The sequence below is a fragment of the Eurytemora carolleeae genome, unplaced genomic scaffold (assembly GCF_000591075.1).
Source record: "Eurytemora carolleeae unplaced genomic scaffold, Eaff_2.0 scaffold323, whole genome shotgun sequence".
Taxonomy (NCBI): domain Eukaryota; kingdom Metazoa; phylum Arthropoda; class Copepoda; order Calanoida; family Temoridae; genus Eurytemora; species Eurytemora carolleeae.
The window spans coordinates 38825-48879 of record NW_019396331.1 but is presented as its reverse complement, the minus strand read 5'-3'; the positions used below and the strand labels follow the sequence as shown (position 1 = coordinate 48879).

At 34.9% G+C, this 10055-nt stretch overlaps 1 protein-coding gene and 1 long non-coding RNA gene across 2 annotated transcripts; both read right to left on the bottom strand.

Moving 5' to 3' along the window:
• Positions 1-381: 381 nt before the first annotated feature.
• On the bottom strand, positions 382-4073 carry LOC111701086 (uncharacterized). Its single transcript, XM_023472231.1, has 5 exons — positions 4050-4073; positions 3671-3733; positions 1967-2367; positions 1716-1824; positions 382-1180 (listed from the first exon to the last, which is right to left on the bottom strand). Exons 1-5 carry the CDS (start codon positions 4071-4073, stop codon positions 800-802), a joined length of 978 nt encoding a protein of 325 aa, XP_023327999.1. The 3' UTR covers positions 382-799.
• Positions 4074-5804: 1731 nt separating this feature from the next.
• LOC111701074 (uncharacterized) lies at positions 5805-7256 on the bottom strand. Its single transcript, XR_002765141.1, has 2 exons — positions 7023-7256; positions 5805-6196 (listed from the first exon to the last, which is right to left on the bottom strand). It is a non-coding gene; the product is annotated as an uncharacterized LOC111701074 (long non-coding RNA).
• Positions 7257-10055: the final 2799 nt, after the last annotated feature.

The following is a 10055-nucleotide window of genomic DNA, read 5'->3' as shown; positions in this document are numbered from 1 at the left end:
TTATCTAGAAATGTGACCCTCCTCCCTAATATCTATTCTATAATCTAGAAATGTGACCCTTCTCCCTAATATCTATTCTTTTATCTAGAAATGTGACCCTTTTCCCTAATATCTATTCTATTATCTAGAAATGTGACCCTACTCCCTAATATCTATTCTATTATATAGAAATGTGACCCTGCTCCCATCAATCTATTCTATTATCTAGAAATGTGACCCTGCTCCCTTCAATCTATTCTATTATCTAGAAATGTGACCCTGCTCCCTTCAATCTATTCTATTATCTAGAAATGTGACCCAGCTCCCTTCAATCTATTCTATTATCTAGAAATGTGACCTTGCTCCCTTCATACTATTCTATTATCTAGAAATGTGACCTTGCTTCCTTCAATTTATATAAAAACTTACCACTGGTTTCAGCAATCTCTCCTCCTCCAACTGGGGCTGCTAGTTGAGTAGATCTATTTCATCCTCCAACTGGGTCTGCTAGTAGAGTAGATCCTTTTCCTCCAACTGGGCCTGCTAGTAGAGTATTTTTATCTCCTGCAACCGGGGCTGCTAGTAGAGTAGATCTATCTCCTCCTCCAACTGGGTCTGCTAGTAGAGTAGATCCTTCTCCTCCTTCAACTGGGCCTGCTAGTACAGTAGATATATCTCCTCCATCTGGGTCTGCTAGTACAGTAGATCCTTCTCCTCCAACTGGGACTGCTAGTAGAGTAGATCTATCTCCTCCTCCAACTAGGTCTGCTAGTAGAATAGATCTATCTTCACCTCAACAGGGCCTGCTAGTTGATTAAATCTATCGTCTGATGCAACTGAGCCTGCTAGAAGAGTAATCTCCTTCACCAACTGGACCTCCTAGCATAGTAGATAATCTACCTCCTGATTCTGAACCCGTAAAGTATCCATCTCCTGTGTCAAAAGTTGCTAAGTATTCATCGCATGTTTCAAAAGTTGCAGTGTTATCATCTCCTTTTTCATAAGCAACACTGTATCTATCCATCTCTTGTTCCAGAAGTAGCAGAGTAGCTATATTCTCGTCCGTAAATCCAATAGAATCCAACTGTGATGTCATGTCATGTGGATGTATGTTAATTTGGTTGCTTGGTTCATGGTCAGATTCTGTTTCTAGATTGCAACAGGCTTCTTCTAACTGGTCGAATTCATCAAAACGCTCAATCTTAAAAATATGATCTATTATAATACTTTTTAACCACAAACATCTCGTCCGTTGCACCCAAACTCGTCCCCTGCGCCCCAGTCTCGTCCCCTGCGCCCAAGAATTCTGCCCTGCGCCCCAGACTGGTCCCCTGTGCCCCAGAGTGGTCCTCTGCGCCCCAGACTCGTCCCCTCTGCCCCAGATTCGTCCCCTGAGCCCAAGACTCGTCCCCTACTCCCCAGACTCGTCCCCTACTCCCGAGACTCGTCCCCTACTTNCATTCAATAAATTTGCCTACTTGAATAAATAGTTCAACCCCGCCAAAAAATAGCTCACAAAAGCTAAAATATAGTTCAAATGTGCAAAAATATAGTTCAAATGTGCAAAAATATAGTTCAAATGAGCAAAAATATAGTTCAAGTGAGTAAAAAATTAGTTCATATGATCAATAGTTAAAACGGCAGTAGTTCAAATGCGGATCCACCGTTTGTGGAGTAGGGGACTTTAATTCACTTCAATTTATATAGAATAATATGAAGGTAAAAATGTGTCTTACCTTATTTACTTGATTAGAGATTAATTCAGATTCTTGATTACAGATTAAGCCAAGGAGCTCAGGTTCTTGATTACATACAAATCCAGGGAGCTGAGATTCTTGATCCAACCTAGAAAGAGGAGTTCAAATGTGGTGTCCAATAATCTTTTGAAAATCTGTGTTGTGCTTGTGGGGGTTGGGGGTTGGAAGGTTTTAAAAAAAATATCGACTTCTGCGAGTTATTTGTTAAAAATGAAAAGTTCTTCTCTTACCCTTTAGAGACTAGTTTTCTCCCACAGTTCTCAAGTTCAGCAAATAAGGTCGTCTTACTAACTGGGACTGGGTTGACTAGTAGTTGTAGTCTACGTTTCTCAATCTTCTTTGAATTATGGTCAGGTACATTATAAAAGTTTTCCTTCTGTGTGTCGTCTTTTTCTACTTGAAAAGTGTTTAAGTTCTTCTCGGAAGAGTTTTCATTTATCATTCGTCCTACTGGTATAGCGTTTTTCTTCCCTGATTTATCTGCAGTTAGTGCAGGAAGAGGATTTAACTTCTTTCCGTTGTCTGATAATTTAGATAAAGCAGTTCTGGCCTTCTTTGAAGGAAGGTCTGGCACAACATTTGCCTGGTTTTCAAACAGAGCCCGCTTTACTCGAGCTTTCTTCCTCGACTTCTATAAAAGAAAAATGGAGATAAAATTCAAGCACAAGGCTAAGAATGAAACATGTACGCCTGAACAAAATCAAGACTAATTAAATGCGAGATCGGCTAAGGAAAAGCTGGTCGGTTAAAGGGAGACAAGTTTACTACACAGATTGTGGGGTAATAGATTTAGGGGTGTTTGTTTTTCAGGTCACTTTTAGTACAGAGATGCAAGGTCGCCAAAAAGTTGCAAAATTTTACAAGATTTTTAAAAATAATCGTTTGAAAATTTTGAAATTTTTTTTTCAGGGCACGTCAATTGATTGAAATTGAACCTTTTCCGTTTTTTTTTTCACAAAAATTGTTATTATGATTACTAACCTGTACAATATGAAATGGTTAGCCAATGTTAGTAATCATAATACAACTAGACCGTTTCTTCTAGTAACAGGTTAGTAATCATAATACAACTACACCATTTCTTCCAGTAAAGTTTAGTAATCATAATACAACTAGACAATTTCTTCTTGTATACAGGTAATCATAATACAACTGACAATTTCTTATTGTACAGGTTAGTAATCATAATACAACTTTTTTGTGTATATTTTAGACATGTTTATCGCTATAATACTGATATGCATGTTGATAACTAAACTAAGGATGGTCATATTACAATTTTTGTGAAAAAAGAAAAAAGGTAAAATTTCAATCAATTGGTGCACCCTGAAAAAAAATTTAAAAATTGTTTTAAAATTATTTTTGAAAATTTTTGATTTCCTGAAAAAAATAGTAGCTCATGGCTGCCGGAAGACAAAAAAGCTAATATGTGGCATGGAAGGGGAAATATTGGTGGCTCATGGCCGCATGCCTTCCCCTGGTCACACTATACGCCAAAATGTGTATAAACTTTTCAGCGTTGCTCATTTTTCATTTGCACGGTTAAGAAAAATATCTTCTATCTAGCCATGATTGATTTAAAAAAGAATACACTGTAGCAATTGGAATTTTTACAAGTACATCCATAAAACAGGAGTTCTCAAAAAAAAACGTTGTTTTGTTAACTTTTCTCAATGATCTAACTTATTATATCTTTAAAACCCTTCCAACCTTTTATCAAATACATTTAAACTTCATGATTTTATTCTGGCCCACCATATAAAACAATACTTTTTTGTATTGAATTATGATACAAAAATACCATCAGAATTGCAATGAAAGATTGAAAAAAATGCACTCAACAGATTTACTCTTACGGGCAGGAGGACTTTTTAACTACAAAAGGATGACATATTTCCTTAATTAATTGTGAGAAAGAATCATTCAGTACTTACAAGTATCTTCAGTGGAGTATTGGGAGACTGCTTCAGACGTGTTCCACTGTGAACTGGCGATTCCTAAATATTGACACATTTTCAAATAAGTTTAGGAAAATAAATGTTACAACATGAGTAAGAGCGCAATTTAAGCGTCACTTTTCGCATTTTTACGTAAATTTTGCGTAGAGGTTTTGGCTCTTTTTACGTCATGAAAGACGTAAAATTGCACACTTAGCTACGCAAATTTATTGGTTTTAGTAGACGTAAAATTTACTTAATAATATTATACAAATTTACGTCGAAAATGCACATTATTATTTTCTCAATAACCAAAAATTATGCAATATTTGATGCATGCAGATAGGCCATCCATCCCTGAGTACCGGTTTAGTACTCTCTCTGAACTGTTTCCATTCATCCAGAATACACGTTCAACATAGAAATTATAGCGTCTAGCTATATACTTGTATGAGAGTTATAAAACTTATATAAAACTTTTTGATATAAAATTCAGTGCATTTTCCTAATAAAAATGTTTTATTCAAAAAAATTTAAAATAATTTAAAACCCAAATCTTGACTTCTAAATGATATATTTTTAGTAAAATATTTAATCTGATCCTTATTACTTTTTTTAAATTTTACGTGAAACAAATAGAGACACCTAGCGGTGAAATTTGGTACTAAAAACCAGTGTGCTATATAGCACTGTAAATTCTCTGCCCAATTATTCCCCCCCTTCTCACCCTTATCTACATATCACACGGCTTTCTACATAATATAACATTGCTGCACTCTGCACATGCACACACACCTGGGCCACTCAATTCTTCAATATTTAAAACACTCAAAACATATGCGTAAAAAGAGCGCAATTTATACGCAATTTTAATGCTAACAAAGACAACTTAAATTCTTTTTGAAAGTTTATTTTTTCAATTTTTTTGGAAAATGCTATATATGCCGTATCGGAAATTATAGATATTTCACAAATAATTTAGATTTAGAGTTTTAGGGAATTACGCAAATTGAGCGTATTTTTACGCAATTTGTATACCTGAAATAAAATGATACACATCTCCACAAATTCATGATATTTTTACTTAAAGCTGGGTTATAAAAAATTTTCTTTAGAAAAATTAGATATTTACACTAATTTGAAATCTAGTCTTACGCAAATTTGCGTTTTAATTGCGTAATTGGAGCCAAAATAATATGCGTTTACGTTGCTTACGCAATTTGGAAAGCTGGGGGGGTGAATTTGTTCTCTAGGACAGACTCAGTCGGCTTTAGATAAAAAATAGGGAGGAAAATACTGGCCTAACAACGCTAGAAAACATTTCCTCTATAGTCTGAAATTAATTCCCTTCAGGTTTAACTGATACATATTTTTAATTACGTTTTAATTACTTTCAGGCTTCGAAAACCGAAATTTTAACCCGTTGGGGATTTTGTTTGGGGAGAGTCTGGACTGAGTTGGAAGAACTTTGGATCGGATCGAGGATGTGCAGTACGAGGTGTACCTGCTCAACCCCACATAACCAACCGACGTCGACTAGACGTCAGAGCGACGTCGTCTTTGGTCGGGCCGACGTCAACCCGACGTCGATCTGAAGTCGATTTAAAGTCGTTTAGACGTCGCCTTGACGCAAAACGCACCGTTTTCGACCTTGTAGCGACGTCAACTTGACGTCTCAGCGACCTCTTTTCGACCAACCAAACCTATACTGGCGTCGTCCCCCGTCTATAACCGACCTGGTACGACCTCTCATGACCAACTGTCGACCTACTACAACCTCTAACGACCTACACAGCGACCTCTCTACGACCAAACAAAGCTATCTGACATCGTCCTCCGTCTATGATCGACCTTCTACTACCTACTGGCAACCTACAACAACCTCCAACAACCTCCACAGCGACCTCTCTACGACCAAACAAACCTATCCTGGCGTCGTCCTTTGACCTTGATCAACCTTCCACGACCTACTGTCAACCTACTACAACTTCCTCTAGACCTACTACAGCTTTCTTTTGACCTAATACAATTTCCTTTGGACACAACTTTCTTTCAACCAACTTATAAAAGTACAATGAATATACCCATCAATCAATTGCAACTATAAACAAACCTTCAGTTAAAAAAAATGTTGTTGCTTTAAAATATTTTATATTAAAATAACTTAAATTGATTAGAAACAAACGTAATTCAAACACAAATTAAAACTCGATATAAATTATTTTTCACTTGGTTTCTTTTGTTACAGAATCTTGCTTCTATGAGTCTATTGAGATTTAATATCTTTTGAAGATTTCTTTTCTAATCACTGCACACATTCATCGATTCAGCCTGCTTATAAAAAGTCTCTTCAATAGATGTTAACTTTGGTACTTAAGAAGAATTAGCAAAATTCTCATAGATTTTTGCTTGATAGCGTGAGGCCTCTAGATCAGTGTGAACACTGAACAACAGTATTATTCATAGACGGCAATGTTATCTGAACTTCATTCTGTATTCTGACTCCAAATTTCCCAGTTCTGTCTGAAATTAAAAATCGATGAAAAAATAGAAAAGAAAAGATGGATGAAAGAAAAGAAAGAAAAATATTTAGAAGAGGAAAGAAGAACTGAACCACAACTTTTTCAAAAAAATTTTGAAAAAATAGTTTTATTAAATAACGAACAATTTTATTGAACAAAGTATTTTACTGAACAAGCAATTTTAATGAAAGCGCAACGTTCAGTTTAACAACTAACCCAATAAATTGTGAAAACAAATTGATTTAATTTTTATGGATTGATTTAAAAGATTAACAAAATGGCTTGTTCATGAATGATGAATGAACAAAATTACAAGTTGAACAACCCCATCTCTATCTATAACTGATATATTCATCAAAAAAGACTTTTAAAGGGACTGTACAAGTAAATTCAAGTGACCCTTTATCTGATCAATAATGTGGAAGATTGTTATTTTCAAGTAAAAGTTGAATTCACAAAATTTCCCAGTATTGAAATCTGCAAGTCACTTTAAGAGAGAGACCACAATTGAAAATAATTAATTTTCAAAGAGGATTTAATTAAAAGAGTCGCTTGAAATTATGCCTACATTCCCTTTAAATAAATAAAAAAATATTTCAAGCCAAGTTTATTTTGAAATTAACGAAAAGAAGCAAATGCATTCCACCATTTAAAATGTTTAAAATTAAGAAATTTTCCAAGAAATTTGGCAATTTAAGAAAATCTTTGCAGTATGAAGTTTTCCAAGAAATTAGTCCACCATTTTAATTAAAAGAAAATAACATTAGCTATTTTTAATATTTCTAGATATAAATCTGCCATATTTTAATTGAAAAATGTCAGCCTACCTGGAAAGGTATGAGAGGAATCTCTCGATCTCCGGCCCTGGTGACCTTCAGCTTGTCCTCCTCAGACAACTCATGATCAACACTCAGGATAGCGATCATGTCCTGGAGACTTGTTGTCCTGAAGAATTTTCTCAACTTCTTGAGCAACTCCTGTTGTGTCCATGCATACATTCGGGTAGATTCCTCTCTCGGAACATCTGAACAATAATTATTTTAAAATCAAAATTTAAACATGTTTTCCAGGTTGTTTTTCTTCCCTACAATTTGTAAAGTTTAGACACTTGCAGATAGGGATGTTAACGTTTTCTTTTTTTTGAAAATCGATCGTTTCGTTATGAAAACGACGACGAAAAATCGAAAATAAAATTATAAAAATTTGGTGTTTCATTAACGATCGTTAACGACAACCCTTCGTTAGCAATAGTTTATGACGACCCCTTCGTTAACAATCGTTAACAAAGAGAGCTGAAACCTACCTGAAGGGCTTCTGTACTTCTCATTGCAGAGTAGTTTTAAAGAAAATATCAAGAAGTTTAAACTTCCCTACAACTGTTAAACTTCATGTAAGAATACATTCAATAAATTTGCATGTAATTTTTTTCTAAAAACGACCGTTTTTATAAAGTTTGTCGTTTCGTTTACGATCGTTAAAGAAAACCCTTCATTAACAATCGTTAATGACGACTCTTCGTTAACTATCTTTTACTACTACCCTTCATTAACGATCGCTAGCGATGATCCTTCATTAACGATCGATAACATAATTGTCAATGAAATTTTTTTTCAAAAACAATCGTTTTTTAAAAACAATTGTATTAACAACCCTACTTGCAGAAGATATAAGCAAAAAACAACATGAAAACCAACCTTAACCAATTGTTTTTAATCATTTTATGTTTTTTTTATTTTTTAAACTTTAAAGATTAAGAATTTTAATTTTTTTTAATTGTTTAGGATTAAGATATTTGGGGTCCATCTTAGAATATGAATTTTGGGGTCTTGTTTGGGGTGGGGTGATGAGTGACACAATTTTACTTAAATTAACGGAAAAAATATTTTTATCAATTTTGAGAAGAGAAATGCTCTTTTTGATAAACCTCAAATTCGAAATAATAGTTTAAAATGTCCTTCTGGTCCCGACTTCATATAACCTATAAATTTACTTAAGAATGACCTTGCAAAATGATGCGACCTGAAATGACTTAACCTGACCAAAAATAACCTTATAGATTAAGGTCATTTAAGGTCGGTTAAGGTCATCTGACCTAGCTCAACCTAAAATGACCTTAATCAATGTCGCCTAAGGTCGTTTAAGGTTGGATAAGGTCATCCGACCTAGCTCAACCTAATTCAGACCTAAAACAACCTAGATTTAAGGTCGGTTTAGGTGGGTGGTTTGCAGGGTGTGTATAACTAGGAAAATTAACCAATTTCAATAGCGTAAGCTTTAGTAAGTTGGAAAAAGTGTAAGGAAGAGCTAATCCCTGGTGTGGATTGTCAGCATGGTTGATTACTGTGACACGGCTTACACTACTGAAGTATGTGAGATGTTATGTACAGCGTAAGCTGTGTATAACTAGGGGAAATCAACCCATTTCAGTAGCATAGGCTATTGGTTAAGTAGGAAAAAGTGTGGGAAAGAGCTCTTTCCTCATTAAGCATAAGCTGTGGTTTGCCAGTATATTCATACTTGTATGGCTTGTACTGTAGCATAAGCTGAATTTGTCTTGAATCAAACGTTGTAAATAAGAATGATCTTGACATCATATTATATTTTAATTTAGCCACTTGGTTGGTTATGTGTAAAAGACAAGGGTTGGTTGTTTGAATGAGCGTTGACTGACAAGCTCTGATAACTGATTGATCAGTTGCTTGATTGATTGGTGTAATGGGGGAAAACCTTGACCAGTAGACGCCATCATTAAAATATTAGTAAGAGGGGGAAAAGTAGGCGGTAAAGAATTGTTGTTGGGAAGATAGGAAGAGCGCGATTTAAAGTGTAAAATATTGGTAAAAATATGTGCATTTTACACATTCTCTAGATGAGAAAGATAGATTTAGATGTGTGAGAACATCTTAGTTGAGAAACTAGACGTTTCTTATACATTCTCTAGAAGAGAAAGCATGATTCAGATGTGTTAGGACATCAACATTTAGAAACTAGACGTATTAAACTTTCCTATACTTTCTTTAGAAGAGAAAGCATGATTCAGATGTGTTATAACATCAGCGTTGAGAAACTAGACGTTTCTTATATCTTTTTTAGAAGAAAAAGCACAATTCAGATGTGTTAGGACATTGACGTTGAGAAACTATATGTTTCTCATAATCTGTCTACAAGAGAAAGCACGGTTCGGATGTGTTAGGACATCAAGGTAGAGGAACTAGACTTTTCTTATACTTTCTCTAGGGGAGAAAGCACGATTCAGATGTGTTAGCACAACGATTTTGAGAAACTAGAAGTTTCTTTTACTTTCTCTAGAGAGAGAAAGCACAGTTCAGATGTGTGAATAAGTTTTGAGAAACATCAACTGAGAAACTAGGTGTTTATTTCACTTTCTTTAGAAAGCACGGATGGCATGTGTGAAAAATCAAAATTGAGAAACTAGACGTTGCTTATAATTTCTCTACAAGAGAAAAAAAAATAATTCGGATGTGTGACAACATTGATAGAAACTAGACATTTCCTATACAGACAAGAAAACACAATTTGGATGCTTTGAAAGAATCAATAGACATTTCTTATACTTTCTTTAGACAAGAAAGCATGATTCTGATGCTTGGATAGCATCGATAAAAACTAGACATTAGAATGGGGCGCAAATTTTGCTGGGATTGAAAAGGAAAATATATTCAGAAATAAGACCTGATTCACAGGGTGTACCACATCATATTAGAAATGAACGATGAACGATGGTTGGGAGACCTAAGCCCCAAGTTTCTAGAAGAAATTCTGCGCGTATACATTTTCGAAATGTGTACTAATAACATATAATTAGTTGGCTAAAGGTCGCCTCCTCCTAGTGATTCTGC